The following is a 16,592-nucleotide window of genomic DNA, read 5'->3' as shown; positions in this document are numbered from 1 at the left end:
TTTTTTTTTTTTATTTGACTAGCCACACAGGGATGTCTAATATATGTGCAGGCACGATAGGGGTCAGGAGAATTATAGGAAGGGAAGGATGGAAGGAGGGGATAGCATTTGTGTACGTTCGAATTTGAATTAAAAACACTAGCAAATTTTTACATTTTCACTATAGAGTATGGGTATCCAAAATTCGACTTAATCTACGATATAGTTTTCTCACTTCTTTATATTTTGTCACTTTCTATTTACTCTGTTGTTCATTGTTTACGTTGGTTTTATAGAAATGTTCTGAGAATAGGGCTTCTCCTATACGTACATTTGCGCGCACTGAGCCCCCTGATACACAGGTAAGTTCAAAGTTATATATAAGTTGTCATGTTTGTGTTGTGATGAATTTTTTATCCTTTTGTAAAATCCTATAAATAGGTTATTAAATCTGTAATATCATTGTTACGCTATTACGGATGGAAAAAGTTTTCTATTCTTCATGATGAGGTCTGGACAACGGTGGCCGACTTGTTGAAACAGGAGGCAATTAAATTCAATATGACAATAAATCATAAGGAGTCGTTTATCGATAATATGCCGAAATGCTGTGAACTAATGCTTCCTTGTTGTCGTACAGGATTTTGGTACCAGGTGAAGTATATTTTTCCTTATATCGTAAAGGTTCTTCGACTATCAATAAATATTCATTTGTTTTTTTTTTTAAAGGTGGTGCAAAATACCATGAATGGAACTCGTATCTATGTATTTTTGGGCACGGCTAGTGCTTTAGTTGATTTTATGGCTTCAATGGATACAGCGAACCTCTTTGCCAAGGGTGAATATATGGTTATATTTGTGGATATGATGACTTACACACCAAAGTATGTGAATTTAAACTTATTTAATCGCAGAAGTTGTATCAACTTTAGTGCCCTAATGCCTTTATTTTAGAGAAGCCGAAAAGTATTTGCGTAAACCCGATCAGGTAGAACATATGAAAACGTGCGATGAATCTGAAAACTTCTCTCAGCGTGCTCGCAGCTTATTAGTAGTAGCCTCCACTCCACCCACCGATAGCTATGAAAATTTTACAGCGAAAGTACGCCAATATAATTTGCAAGATCCCTTCAATTTCGTATTACCATCACTATTCCACAGTAATAATTTTATCAAGGTAAGGCATTGTTACGTGCTCGGTTTTCTACAACTTATGTCGTTTGGCAAAAACAAAACCCGAGGCATACAAACATACGTAGACCTACGTACTTATACTTGTACAAACGCCCTTTCTTGTTAGAAGTTGAATGATCTAAATGAGCATGCAATACACACAATAATACAGACGTACAAAAATTAATTACAGATATAAAAATTTATGAACAACATTTTAGGTGCTTATAACGCTTAGTTCGATAAATTCCCGGAAAATAGCAAACAGAAAGTTGAGCGGTCAATTTTGGTGATTTACGCTGTGCCTTAAAGCAGACCTATGTCTTCCGTTTTAATATTTACGTTTTACGGGAAGATAGTATATGCGTATACGCCTAGTTATATATGGATATATTGATAATAGATAAATATATTGATTCATAGAGAAGAAAAAAGATTGATTGCATATTATAATTTTTTTCTACAGTTCGTTTCAATCTACGCCGCATACCTTTATGATTCTGTTAGACTTTACGCTTGGGCTTTGGATAAGTTGCTGCGCGAAAAGAAAAGCAAATTGAATGATAATGAGGTGCATGATGTAGCTAGCGACGGCATAGAAATTGTCGAAACTATTATCAGTAATCGTACATATAAAAGTAAGTTTTCCAATGTTTAATAGAAATGCGGAGGAAAGAATTCCTAAAGTAAGAATGAGGATATTGCAGGTGTTACTGGTGCTACAATCAATATTGACAGTAATGGTGATTCAGAGGGTAATTTTTCGGTGTTGGCGTACAAACCATTCAAATACTCTTATCGCGAAAACTTATCATGTAATTTTCATATGGTACCTGTGGCTCATTTTCAGCAAGGACGTGATATTCCAGTGAGTGAGTCGTCACTTTTAGTTATACTTTTCTTTTATTTATGTATTTCTAGTGGCCTTTTTTTTATTATTTTATATTCTCACTTACAAGTATATTGATTTAGGTTCTGATTTATTGCAATGATTTTAGGAATACAAACTCATTAATGGTTCGATACGGGTCGATTGGCCATCGGGCGGTGATCGTCCATTCGACGAGCCCATGTGTGGCTTTGCTAATGAATTATGTAAAAAAGATGATCGTCACATAACGTCGTTAGTAGCAGCCGGCATATTAGGTCTTCTGTTATTTTGTGCTGGAGTTGTTACCATGAGCATATATCGGAAGTGGAAGATTGAACTTGAAATCGAGGGTCTTCTTTGGAAAATTGATATAAACGAAATTAAAGGTTACTCGGGCAACGATATTGTCTCGTCGCCTAGCAAGGTACAATTCAATTCCATTTATTAACGCGTTTGTTTACATATTCTATTTGTGTAACAAAGCAGAGTAAATTATATTTATGATTGAAAGTATAAGAAACACATTTTTATTCATTTATTTTTTCTTCATGTTATTCATTCCATTTATAAACTTAATTTTCTTTCTCTCAATTTCACAGTTGAGCTTGATTAGTGCCCAATCATTTGGTTCTCGTTGCTCAAATCAAGTATTTACATCTACAGCCCGTTTACGTGGAGCTGTTGTACGTATTAAAGAATTAAGATTTCTTCGAAAGAAGGACATGTCGCGAGAGATTATGAAGGAGATGCGGTTGTTGAGGGAATTGCGTCATGACAACGTAAATAGTTTTATTGGAGCTTGCGTAGAGCCGACGCGCATTCTGCTAGTCACCGATTACTGTGCTAAGGGCAGTTTGTACGATATCATTGAGAATGAAGACATTAAATTGGATGATTTGTTTATAGCTTCACTTATACATGATTTGATTAAGGTTTGTCTTTGATCTCATATACTTGAATGAATCAAAACAAGCCTTTAATACTTTTCCAGGGTATGATTTATATACACGATTCTTCGTTGGTATATCACGGCAATTTAAAGTCATCAAATTGTGTTGTCACTTCACGTTGGATGTTACAAGTGGCTGATTTCGGATTACACGATTTACGATACTGTGCTGAGAGTGAATCTATCGGTGAACATCAGCATTATAGAAGTAACTTATAATAATAACTTTTATTTTGAAACATTTGTTCGTCCTCTTTCAGTCATTATGTTTCTTTATTTCTTTTTTTTCTGTTTTTAGACCAATTCTGGAAAGCGCCTGAATTATTAAGGAATTCTCATATTTATGGCTCGCAGAAGGGTGATGTATATGCCTTCGCGATTATAATGTACGAGATATTTAGTCGAAAAGGACCATTTGGTCAAACAATGTTTGAGCCAAAGCAGATCGTAGATTTGGTAAAAAAGAAACCAATTAAGGGCGACGCCCCTTTTCGACCAGAATTAGAGTGCATAATTGAAGGCGAATTATGTCCAGATTACGTCTTGAGTTGTATTACAGATTGTTGGCATGAAGATCCTGAAGTCAGACCTGACTTTCCCACAATCAGGTATTAAAAATCGTATAAAGTATTTTTGGAGTTTTTTACTACCTTTCTTTCATATTTACAGGAATCGCCTAAAAAAGATGCGTGGCGGTAAAACGAAAAACATCATGGACCAAATGATGGAAATGATGGAGAAGTATGCTAACAATTTAGAAGACATTGTTAACGAAAGAACTCGTTTGTTATGCGAAGAGAAACGGAAAACAGAGGATTTATTACATCGCATGTTACCGCAATCGGTAGCTGAGAAATTAACCATGGGTTTGGGCGTTGAACCCGTCTCGTACGACTTAGTAAGTTGAACAAATTTTTATTGAAACTTTTTTTTACGGAATTATCTGGATTTTGTTTTGCTGAAAGGTTACCATTTACTTCAGCGATATCGTGGGTTTTACAGCCATGTCTGCCGAAAGCACACCTTTGCAGGTGGTTAATTTTCTTAATGACCTGTACACAGTTTTTGATCGCATCATCCGTGGTTACGATGTGTACAAAGTAGAAACAATTGGTGACGCCTATATGGTAGTGTCTGGATTGCCAATTAAAAATGGTAATCGCCATGCGGGTGAAATTGCCTCCATGGCTTTAGAATTACTACAAGCAGTGAAGCAGCATCGTATAGCTCATCGACCCAATGAAACACTTAGATTGAGGATTGGTATACACACCGGCCCTGTTGTAGCTGGTGTAGTTGGTTTGACAATGCCGCGTTACTGTTTATTTGGCGACACCGTAAACACTGCCTCTCGAATGGAGTCAACAGGCGAAGCGTTAAAAATTCATATATCTAGTAAATGTAAAGATGCCTTAGACAAATTAGAAGGTTATATTACAGAGAAACGAGGTGTTGTGCATATGAAAGGAAAAGGTGAAGTGATAACTTATTGGTTAATAGGAGCTACGGAAAAAGCTATACAAAAGAAACCTGTTGATATGACTGATTTACCTCCACCTCTTTTTTGCCGCCCACGAAGGAGTCCGAAATTGAATTCTGATTCCCGTCAACCAAGTATTATTGGCATGCCATATGGAGCGAACGGTTCGAGACGTCAATCTAGTGTTCCAAAGGCTGACCTTGAGTCTAATTACAGTTTGCAAGGTTCTACATATCAAATGCAACGTGATTCGCCCCGATTACCACCGAAATGTTACGAACGGCTTGCAACAAACGGGTTTGGGAGCTTTCAAGGTAACAGCATACCGGAGCGTATAAGTTATTATGGTAGTGTTGGTATAGGCGTTGCTGGTAAAGTGCTAGATGTCGCACAGTTATCGCATAATACTTTGGAGCATTCCGAAATGAACTGTGATAGCAATAGTGTTGGGATAAATTACAGCGTAGGTGTCATCGCAATCTCTAATGATTTCTCCCAGAAACCTTTGGCTATGGTACGACCTCATCGTCGAATAAACTCGACGGCTCTAACTGATGAAATATATGGTAGTGGTGTTATATGTGATAATACAGTATTCGCGGCGCATAATTTGCGGGAAGCACTTTCTTTAGACCCTATACCATTTCATTTACGTAGGCGGCACGAATCCGTAAAACTGCCGCCATCCAAACTTAAAAAGAACAATTCGCGATCTTTAGATACTGGTGTGGCGCTGATAAGTGCCAACCCAAATGGTGAAATTGATAACGCATCAGGATTACCGATTAGACAACATAGAGAGGCTAAGGCTGGCGTTGCAAGTGATATAGCCACGACAGAGCAACTAGGCAATGAGGATATTGGTTTACTAATAGCCTGCGATAACGGCGATATAAATTTGCAAAATTCGGCTACTATCGTGCCAGTAGGACCGTCTTTACTCAACCGAAGGCGTAGTGGAGGAGGTTTTCTTGGGAGCCCGACACCCCTTCTTACTACACTACCATATAAACACCTAAATAATAATTGTAATGGTGATTTAACCATTGAGGAAGACGTACAATCACCTCTCTTGCAGCGTCAACCTTATCCTTCCAGTGTCAGTGCTAGTATGGATAGATTGAAACGATGGCATTCCTTGGAAAATATAGAGCATCATACCGGTAACAGTGTTAGCTATGCGGACGACATCGATGGCACTCAAGCGAGCAGCTCTGTTATACCGAAGATAACAAAAAAATCTGCACGAAATGTATCTGATGAGGGCAACTCGTCATCCCTGTTCAATCGTTTAGTGAGTATATTCCACGGTAATGGCAAGAGAACCAGCGAAGCATCGTTACGAAGAGTAGGTATTTTGCCTAGTGCAGTAAGAAGAGTACCTGGTTTCAGCGACATGGGCGGGACTAACCGCGATCGAGAGAGTATTGTATAAACAGTAAAGAGGGGCAAACGAGAACGAGGATAAGCATCCTAAATATTTTATATAACTTTTGTTTTTAGTTTAGGAAGCATTTTAGAATTGCGTCTAGTCACAGTCTCCAGACTAGTTGTTTACTTGTACTATATATGTTATTTACATTTTGTGTAATCACTTCGTTTAAATATTAGTTAAAAAATAACACAATTAACCAAAACAAATGTTGTACGCATACAAACATATATTACGATATACGATAGATTGATTTCATTGTATATTCGCAAACCACATATATGGGTGTGTGTAGACAAAAGGAAAACATTTCAATGAATGTGAAATCATGAGACTTCTCCACCAAACAAAAAAACCTTATTATAACACAAGAATATTTTACCATACAAGCAGAAAATAATTTTAGAATCATAGGTACTTCATACATGTACATAGACATATAGACCACATAGATCATATTTAAAGTTTAGTCAATGATGAAAGCGCATTATCTCTATTTAAAATTTTTTATTTGAATTCGATTTTAAGAATGAAATATTCATTTCAAAGCTATTTTGCATTCAATTAAAAAAAAGAAAAAAAAATTGTATATAAATAAACTCAATCAAAATATCGTTAGGAAAGATTATTGGAAAGGCGAATTAACGACAAAGCTTTTTTCTTTGCTTTTATGGCCCAATATATTATAGGTAATGTAATACCCATAACTTTTATCTTCATTTGAAAACTTCTGGATAAGCACTTACTTGTTTATTAAACCGATAGCATCAATAATTTTTCGAATGCCTCAAGAAATGCTTGTCTAGCCAGATGGCTGCATAAGTATTTCTTGATTAGATTTGCAATACGGTAATAAACATACAGTTGATCTGTTAATATAAAAAAATTATAATACATAAATTTGAATTTACTACCACACGCAGCTGTGTAGAAAGTAAAATATCCTGCCGATTAGTTTTTATGATATGAGGTTAAAACATTTGACTTGCGAGATATTTATATTTCTACACCCGTGTAAGTAAATTTTGTTTATACCTATTGGAAGGATATTATTCTTTAGAATTAAATACTTTTCAATATATCGATTTAAAATTTGTCGATAAGCTCTTTACCAACTCACTAAGGTGACCGCAAGAAACATATATCTACTTTAGGTGATAGGTTAATAGGGGTTTTCCTCAAGACGAATGTAGGTTTCTTACTTGTTTTGATGTATGTATGTATCCAATACGCTTCTAGAAGTATATGTGTGGGTTAAATAGAGCTAAATTGAGTTAAGATTTTTTTTGTTTTTAAATTAATTGTACTAAGCGTTAAAATATTTGGTACGTCATACAACATCGCGAAAAAGAACTTACCATTAAATATAATTTTAGTGAATGAATGTAGTTTAGGAGCACTTAGATAAATTTTTAGTTATAACTGACTGTATGTTATGTATACGTGCTTATAATTGTGGAGTTTCTTAAACATTATAATTTCAAAATTTTTCTTATTTTCTTGTTAGTGCTTGCTATAAAAAATTGCTAAACCACATGCATGCAGTCGTTCGCTTTTCTTTAACTTCCTTATATATATATATATATATATATATATATATATCATTATTAATTGTCAATTCATATATGCATGAGAGTGTGTGAGTACGTGTGTATGTTACATCTGTTACATTTTACATTTATCCACATTTTAGTTCTATTTATTTAAGATATATTTTTGCTTTTTTTTTTGTTTACAATTGTTTTCTAGTTTTAATTACCACACGAAATCGTTGTTAGTTTTTGAAGTCTGCATGCTTACACACACTTACACACGGCTATACATTCTTGAGGAGCTTCAAAAAAAATATTTATAACACAAGTCAACTTTTTATTGTAACTTATTTATTTTATTAGAGAATTTATGAAAATAAAAGGAAAGAAAAAAATAAAAATACGAAAGTGCTACTGTGCATAATCGATGACCTTTATATGCCTGTAGATGTATAAATGATTAAGTGTGTGTTCGTCCCCTTATGTTTGTGTGTGTGTGCCTACATGTATGTGTGTATGTGTAAGCATAGTTGTAAAGAAAAATTAAAAGTGCAAGAAGAATACAATATAATGTCAACAGACAGTTTCTTTTTGTAATTATTCTCTGTTAAATTGCCATATATTTATGTGTATAATAAATCACATGTAAAATAAAAAAAATAAAAAAAATTTGAAGAAAAAATAAAACTCTTATCTTTTAATTATGATGATTTAGGTCATTCATTGATAAAAAGCTTTTTGACATTCTGCCAATAACTAAAAACAAGAATGAAAGAATTGCTTGAGCCAAAATGTTAATATATTCAAATTAGTAAATATATATAATTGATTTTTAATCATGGATTGAGAAGCTCTAAAATTGATTTAACTTTTATGTATTCTGTCAATAAGTTATCCCAAATCTCAACAGTTTTCAACAGCTTTTTTAAGTTATGCAGTTCGATTTTTGCTAATGATAAAAGTAAAATATAAAATTTACGTCCAACAGTGTATTTCGACGGCTATATACATACATCGTTGCTTATAATCCTTGCGATGACAAAAATTGAGATGCGAGCCATAACAGGCAAGAAATTGTATCTTCAACCAGTACCAGACAATAGTCTAAAACTTGGATCAAAAATATTTACCATGTAACTGTATAACTAAATGCTCAATACAATAACAATTCGCTTGAAAACACGATTGCAGTGAATTAAAAACTGTAAAGTACAATCTATAATAAATATTTATCTAAATTAAAACAAGTAGAAATGCTTTAGTAGGGCTCGGCACATCATTAAATACCCCCACAACCTTACAGTTATCCACGTATCGACTTTTCAAAATAAGATGTTATATCGGAATTGCTCGAAAAAGTGGTCAGATCCGAACCGTTTTCAATAGCGTTTATTTTTGGGCCAAAACACATGTATTAAATTTCATTAAAAATTTGCGGCCTGTAGGTTGACCAGATAACGCGTAATTTTTATTAGTTCTCGATAGTTTATAATACTATCTTAATGCAACGATAGAAGAGAAAATCTTAAGCTTGACATAATGTAAAGGGTTTACATAGAAATATATCCTTGCTTTCGGTAAATTGATAGATTTTGTTATTGAAATATTATAATCGAAGTCTAGTATGAACAACATCTTGACTAGAATACTACCCGTTCCAATCTATGACTCATCCCTTATCTAAATAAGGCTTTCATTTGTGGAACGAATCGCATAAAATTCTTCCTATTGTGGAGAGTTTCAAAAGACACACCGGCACGGAATTCGTAGTTTTTTAGAATGATAGGTAATACTTTATATAATATATCTGTTACCATTCTTTTGCAATAAGTACATTTGCGTACTTTCTTTATTCGTGTGAGTTTTTTTAACATCACCGCATGTTTTCATTAAATTCTTTAGTAAGTGTGAAGCTACTATTGAAATTTTGGATTAATACCAGGTCATATAGTTCATTTTTGATGGAGGTAAATCTATGGGTTTCTTTTCGGAGGAGTTGAAATTTTATGCAGATATTTTTTTTCTACTTTAAGCACAAAAAATACCGCATTCCTATGCTTTCTTAATATTCTCAGAGAAGTAATGAATTTATTAGACGATTCTATGGGTTTTTTTTAACAACATTCATTTACACAAATATCGTGGTTTACACTAAGTGATAGAACAAGCGGTTTGGGGTATATCAAGCTTGACCCTAGGCAAATTTTTTTGTTTTGTTAGTCATGGTCATGGCTTACTTCTCGAAGTTGGCAAATTAAGTTTCAGACGAAAGTTGCGAGCTAATTATAATTTATGTAGTTGCCAGTTTGTACTAAAAACAGAAATTAGATAATTCCGCAATTTTCGAGTGTTTGAGGGTGGGCTTGATATGACTTTGATTGTTTTAAATCTAACAGAAAGCAGTCTCATTCCGTTGAGTCCCAAAATTACACAGCTAATTAATTTTTAACCATTTTCTTGTTTATGATTAATTTCAATCGAGCAGAAAGTTAATTGTATTGACCTGAAGAGATTCCTTCATTGCAAGTTCCATTAAAATAATGTACAAGCCGATACTTTCAACGTACAGAAGAAGTTATAATTTCTTAAAAAAATTATGTATAATCAATATTTGCAATAGACTTAGACTTTTGAAGGAAATAAGCAAGGAGTAAAGAAATAATAACAAAATTTGTAAGAGTGATTTAAAGTAAAATGATTGAATGAAAAAATAGACGGCTAGTCATGCAGATGTGTATTTATGTACATAAGATTTTTATTATGACTGAGGTATATAAACATTGTCATAGGTATGTAAATGTATATATTTTAATTAAAAATTCCTATTGTCTAAGCAAGCATATTTCAGTGAAACACAATTTCGACTAAACAACAATAAACGCAATGGCAATGTCCATCTGAGTTTAGTCATTATTAGCAGATCCTTTGATTAAAACAATGTGAGATGAATGTGCAAGATTATTTTAGATATTTCATTTCATGATACTATCCAAACTGGTGTACCCTGTTGGACCAGTGGGAGAGTTGCCGTTATTGAATCGATCACAGCAGCCACAGCAGCACACTTTATATACTGCATCCATAATGGTGCTTCGCTCGAAATCGTCCATGTTATTCATAAAAATACCCGAAACCAGATCTTCTTCAGTGCGAGTGCCAACGAATTCGCGTAGATCCGATATGGGGAAGCCGTCGCGGTAATAGCATTTGATCGTATCGTAGGCATCCATAATAACCGAAATAAATAATGATAAAACTACGTAAATGTAAAGTGATATAAACGAATACAGGTACAATTGACAAAATAGCCAAAGCCAGTTAGCTTTGGATGACAGAGTTGAAAAAGTAGCAAACATATCGTCGCCGTTAATCAGTGAGAACAAGCATTCGGATGTGGTAGCCAGCGAACGGAACTTCATGTGGTAAGGTCCCAGTATAAGCCAGCCACAGAAAGCAAAGCCGGCATATATTAATAGCGCAGCTACTAAGAATCTAAAAATTTTGGGTGCTGCCTTTTTTAGAGTCAAAATCACCACATTATATGTTTTGAAAAAACCCAAATAGCGTAAGACTCCAAACCATACTAGGAGATTGCCAACGCCCAAGAATAGGGAGCACGTATCCCATTGATCGACAACCAGAAACTTGCGTTCAATTTGTTCTTTTAAAGCGGAACCCAAAATTAGCAACACATCATTAAACAATATCATAATATACCTGAAAAGATGCTCAAAATGTTTAAATAAAAACAGTTGCATATGTTTTGATACTTACCAGAAATTGACAAACTCTAGACGACCTTCGAAACTTAACTCTTTGTTGAAATGTACTCGAAAAAATTGTATAGTTTGACAGCGCAGCAAATAGGCTCGATATAAAGCGCGTGCGCACAACGCGAACGATAGTAGACATACCAATAAAACGAAGATATTCAATATACTGCGTAATATGGCATCGAATTCAGCATCTGAGATAAAATCAACGTCACCGTTGCAATGCAATCGCATTGCGTCGGCATCCAGAGATAGTAACATTTGACCGTCATGATCCCGATTATCAAAACATATGGTTATATTAAATTTAAAGCAATCTGGGGCTGACAAGGGTCCACCATAGGCTTTAAAATTTACCGTTTTTATGGCAAATTCCAAGCTTGCTTTAACCAAAGACGAAAAACTAACTTCTACGTCCCTTTGGGACAAGTATTTTTGAACGCCGATTGTTGTGACGTTGGCTGGCAAAGATTCACATAATCGTTCTATTTCGGGATTAAAGATGTATGATTCATTGAATCCAAATATGATGCCCTCACGATAATTATATAAGCATAGTTTCATGACTGCCATGCTGTTGTCATTTGTCGGATAATCATAGGGTCCTATAGAACGATTTAAAGTCGCATAGCCATTAATCGCATAATCAATGGTATCGAAGAATTTTGCTTTTTCATAGAGAGCAAATGGTCCTACCGACGGTGGGTAAGACTCCACTTCGCGAGATGAGTCCCACCCACGTAAAAACAAATGTGAAAACGCTATGCGATTATCCCAAGTGTAATTGATGTGATTATATCGCGAATGGGCAAACAGGCACAACTGCATAGTTACCAAAACGATTTTAACAATCTGTAAATTACCGGAGGAGATAAAACTTAATGATCGAATTAAACTTAAGAAACACGGCTACTAATGAAAAGCGTGCGACAATTTTAACAATGCACATACATTTGTCCATAAAGAAAATACAATATTTTTATGGCATCACTTATTCTGCAAAGTTCAAGGGATCTAACATTCAATCGTTCATATGTTATATTACTTTTATTTGATGATTTACCAAGTAAATGCTTTTCGAAATATTACAAATTGTACTTCTTTTTTTAAAGCGTTTCAGATATTTACATAAAGAACTTTATAATTCCTGGATTGTTATCAAACGCAAGTTATTGTTCTCAAGCATGTACATTGTGTATATGTGCTTTTCAAGCGTAACTCTCTCATCGAAATGTAAAATATATTTCACAATAAGCTGCTTAATTACGCATATATAAAATTATTAAATATATATATATACGAAATGGAAGGAGATCTCAATTGGGAAATGATATTTGAATATATGATATTGAACGGCATTGGTGGCTTACGAACTTTCTGCAAAAACGATAGAGCCTTTGAACGAATAATTAAATTTTTATTTTTTTTAAATATATTTGATGCATATATTTAGTTCTCTAATTTCGAATAGTCAAGACTGATTATGCATTCCCCTTACGAAAGCGTGCTTTAATTAATTTTCGCCATGGATACTTATGACTTAAGATCGCGTATTTAATACGCCTGAAAGTACGAATAGATTTAAATGTTGCATTAAGCATTGTGGTACCTATTATCGGAAGAGATATACTGTTTTTATCTTTCGTTTTATAATACCTGGAAATAGGTATACATGCTACTACCCAGTATATACATATTTATACTCTTACGCCCCTTTTAAGTTCATTTAGGTATATGCGACTGCCTATACATCGTAGCCGATATTGTGAATTCTCCAGATCATTACTCAACATTGCTATCAAAGCGAATAAATTAATACGACAGCTTCCAGTGCTATGAAGATTGTGTAATACTTAATCAGGGTAATTAACCAGTTAAAACAAGTATAGTCGGGCAAGGCCAATCCTTAAATACCCTACATCACAATGTCTAACACAATTCTTATTTTTACTGTAGAACACAAAAATTATATCCTGCCATAAAGGCATATTTTTCAGGTTCGTATTTATGAGGAAGGTGGCCTCAAACGCAACCTAATATAGTATAGATATAATTCTTACATTGGGCAGAATACTAAAATAGGCGCAGATGGTCCAAACTTTGTAGAGTCCATTTTTGTATGAAATTACTGTAATATTATGGGTCAATTTCCATCATCATTTGTTAAAATGTTGACTTTTTTGCTCTATAAAGGATCCAATTTCGTGAAAATCGACATTGGAATAGGATCCAAAAGATAGGGCGGTATAGTCCAAATTTGGCACAGTTTATTTTTTTTATGTTAAATTACAATTATGACATAATTTTCATCATGAAGCACTGAGCATTATACCTGTTTGTCGTATGAACTATACTCTTCGCTATATGAGACGGGTTTTTTTTTTTACAATGCCGAAATACTACTAGTTAGCCATTTTTGCCGGGAAATTTTTAAATGTTGCAATTTTTTTTCATATAACGACCGATCCGAACCATTTTCAATAGTATTCGGCCTTGGTTGAAAACAGATCACTGTACCAAATTTCATCAAAATGTCTAAAAAATTGCGACCTGTAGCTTAGACACAAATTTACATGGACAGACATCAGACGGGCGACCGCACTAAGTTAATATACCAGATAATATACCTGCATCACAGGTGGTGTAGGGTATAAAAATCCATCCTACTGAATCATAAAACATACATCGATTGCTAATCATGGATTCGAAAATGTAATATAACACATTTTGAGCGTACGAACTGAAACAATCTTTACTCGTATGCTGAATTTGGATATTAATAGATGTTAAGAATCGCTTTTGTGGAGTTTAAAATTGTTAGAACTTTATATACATATACATATCGAGAAGAAGTATGAGAATTGACAACAAAAATCCTGCACCCGTCTTAGAAAGAGGCATAATTATAATTATTTTCAATATACTAATTTTATTGTAATACATCGAAAAACAAATACGTTGGCTCATGCCAATTTATGGTATATGGTCAATTCTGGAAAAGTTTATTACTTTAAATTACGTTAAGTGAGGAATATTTTTTATATGCAATTATGTTTCGTAATATGGTAATAAGAGAAATAGACGTAAAAATAAAACGGAAAATAAATAAACGGAACTAGTCGCTATAAGCAATATTTATAATTTTATATATCTTGCTTATTTCTGTCCACTGCCTTGTCGGAAACAAAAAAAATACACAAAGCACCCACACACAACATCTATATACATATATGTATATATATTTATAAAAAGATACGTTATTTAATTAAATAAGATGCATGTGCATATACAGAATGACCATAAGTTCATTGGATGCTGTATAAATTATGTTTAGTATGGTGGTTTCTGTAGCCTATAGTTAGCTAATATGTACACTTACCTGTACCACAAATTTATATGGAAATTTTCGACGAGCTTGCCATTTTTCAATTGGGTTCATAAAGAAAAATTGCAGTTTACGTCTCATACGTTCCTCCTGATATAAAGATTTGGGAGGTGTTCCTTCAGTTAAAGTAGAAGGTGCTGGCATATCTATAAAACCTTCGGAATTACTCCGACCACTTCCGTTTTGCATTGTTTGCTCACTTTCATCTTGTTTAGCGAGAGGGCTGGCGTATTCTTCTTCGCTTTCGCAGCATGAATTCTCTTTGCTAATATCGCCGCGAAGATTCCCTGTGCTTACTGTGCCTTCATCTATCATATTATTATGTGCGAAAGTCCTGCTGTTGGTGGCCATGTCTCGGAATTAATTTCTCTTTTGTAAGCACGCAGAACCACCAGAGCCTAATATTTCTTTCACAGTATTTAATGCTTAAAAGGGGTGACTGTTAAAGTTATTTCGATTACGATTTCCGTTGTTTTTAATCAATTATGTATTTAGCTTACTCTTAGACTTGTAAAATGAAAATTTATTCAAAATTGTTTAACCTATTTTGGCACTTTTTTTCCTTTGTTTTCGTTTTTTCATTTTCAACGTAGCGTTGCTAAGCTTTTGTTTTAAGAAATACTTGATGTTAACAAATGCGTATGGCAATATTGTTTTCGTAAAGGCATTCTTCGTATAATGTGGCAATGTCAATTCCAACTGAACATATTTATAATTACACGTATGTGATATATAAAATTTTTGTAGTGTTGGTTATTAGCGTATGAAATTTAAATTTACCAACAGGTATCAGCAAGTCGACTGGAAGGTTGGCATCTTCTGTAATCACGCTTCTGTGAGGTCTGATTGTGAGGATGGTCTGAGGTTGGGGTTCCTTGCGGAGGAGTTCCCCATGTTGACGGAACGTCCGCACTAAGCTTGCCGTCAATATGGGTGCCACGGAGGAGTCCGAGGCATTCAGGTTGCTAAGGAGGGATGAAGCGGGCCAGGGGTGAAAACCAGCAGTCAAGAGTTCCCGCGGTAAGCAGTAGTGGGATAGCGTACCGGAGTGGGGTGCCACTGCCAGCCCAGCCAATATGATTGGACCACAATCTTTTTGCCAAAGTTTTTTTGGAGTTTCCGTATATGTTGTAAAATCATCATCATCATGAGTTCGATTCCTGGCACGGAAATTACTTTTTTTAATTTCTTTTTTTGTTTTTACACTAAAATATTTTTTTTTTATACGTCCTTGAAAATAAATCATATTATAAATCATATTTATTTTCTGAGAGCTCACGTATAAGAAGTTATACTTTTCCTGCAGTTGGTGTCTTTATGTCAGGAATGACTCGAAGAGAATGAAAAGCATGTTTAATGAATTCGTGAATATGGTATCAATCCCATATTAGGATTGGATAACGGAAAGCATATTAAGTTCTTCTAAAAGTCTAATAAAATTTGATTGAGTCTGTTTTGGTTGTTCTATTTTGTAGGTGTTTTTTGTAGAAGAAGGCGTAAATCCCTATTGATTATATATATATATCTTCAAATCCTACGCCGCTAATTGCTCCTAGGCCAATAGCAATAAAATATTATATTCAACACTGTTAATATATATTATTAATCAATATTATTAATCTATACAGCATTAACATTGTTGTATATGTTTATATATAAATAAATATAATATAAATTTATAAATATGTCTAAATATGATACAAATATATTAATAGATTGGTGTGTATATAAATATCGTGTGCAAATGCATAAACCTGATTTCTCATTCATTGTTCTGGTAACTAACAAAGACCTTAAAGAAGGTCATACCTTGGTGAAACATTAACATGTCGATGATTTCGATTTTGTGGTACGCCTGGGCGTATGCGCCAAGGCGTTGGTTATATTTGTATGGTTATATATGGGTGTGCGTACGAGTATGAAACAAAAGAAAACTGTTGCTAATGCCCAATATAAGTTAAAGCAATGGAGTGAATGCAATTCAAAATATTTATTCTTTATTTTTTCACGCATGCTTC

General features: G+C 34.1%; 2 protein-coding genes across 10 annotated transcripts in view; one reads left to right on the top strand and one right to left on the bottom strand.

The window, feature by feature from the left end:
- The window catches only part of LOC119637975 (receptor-type guanylate cyclase Gyc76C-like), a 67,552-nt gene extending 60,251 nt beyond the window's left edge, over positions 1–7,301 (top strand). For 5 of the 8 annotated variants that reach the window (XM_038034463.1, XM_038034464.1, XM_038034465.1 and 2 more), the window contains 12 exons: positions 276–341; positions 421–633; positions 709–863; positions 934–1,156; positions 1,619–1,790; positions 1,860–2,020; positions 2,151–2,447; positions 2,623–2,955; positions 3,015–3,180; positions 3,271–3,580; positions 3,642–3,870; positions 3,938–5,887. In XM_038034463.1, the coding sequence (XP_037890391.1) occupies positions 276–341; positions 421–633; positions 709–863; positions 934–1,156; positions 1,619–1,790; positions 1,860–2,020; positions 2,151–2,447; positions 2,623–2,955; positions 3,015–3,180; positions 3,271–3,580; positions 3,642–3,870; positions 3,938–5,887 (4,275 nt within the window). Of the gene's footprint in view, positions 1–22; positions 113–275; positions 342–420; positions 634–708; positions 864–933; positions 1,157–1,618; positions 1,791–1,859; positions 2,021–2,150; positions 2,448–2,622; positions 2,956–3,014; positions 3,181–3,270; positions 3,581–3,641; positions 3,871–3,937 lie in introns of those variants that run through there. The other 3 variants (XM_038034468.1, XM_038034467.1, XM_038034469.1) reach the window with 3 other exon arrangements.
- Positions 7,302–7,384: 83 nt separating this feature from the next.
- Positions 7,385–15,151, bottom strand: LOC119637976 (mucolipin-3-like). 2 transcript variants are annotated; one of them, XM_038034471.1, is made up of 4 exons: positions 15,075–15,103; positions 14,569–15,013; positions 11,191–12,041; positions 7,385–11,133 (listed from the first exon to the last, which is right to left on the bottom strand). In XM_038034471.1, the coding sequence occupies exons 2-4, from the start codon at positions 14,923–14,925 to the stop codon at positions 10,389–10,391; spliced, it is 1,953 nt and encodes a 650-aa protein (XP_037890399.1). In that variant the 5' UTR covers positions 14,926–15,013; positions 15,075–15,103; the 3' UTR covers positions 7,385–10,388. The 2 variants fall into 2 exon arrangements, with proteins under 2 accessions (XP_037890399.1, XP_037890398.1); XM_038034470.1 differs by having other exon boundaries at positions 14,569–15,151.
- Positions 15,152–16,592: the final 1,441 nt, after the last annotated feature.

Source organism: Glossina fuscipes, unplaced genomic scaffold (assembly GCF_014805625.2).
Source record: "Glossina fuscipes isolate IAEA_lab_2018 unplaced genomic scaffold, Yale_Gfus_2 61, whole genome shotgun sequence".
In the NCBI taxonomy this organism is placed as follows: Eukaryota; Metazoa; Arthropoda; class Insecta; order Diptera; family Glossinidae; genus Glossina; species Glossina fuscipes.
Note: the sequence above shows the minus strand (reverse complement) of the source record. Positions and strands in the feature narration are given on the sequence as shown.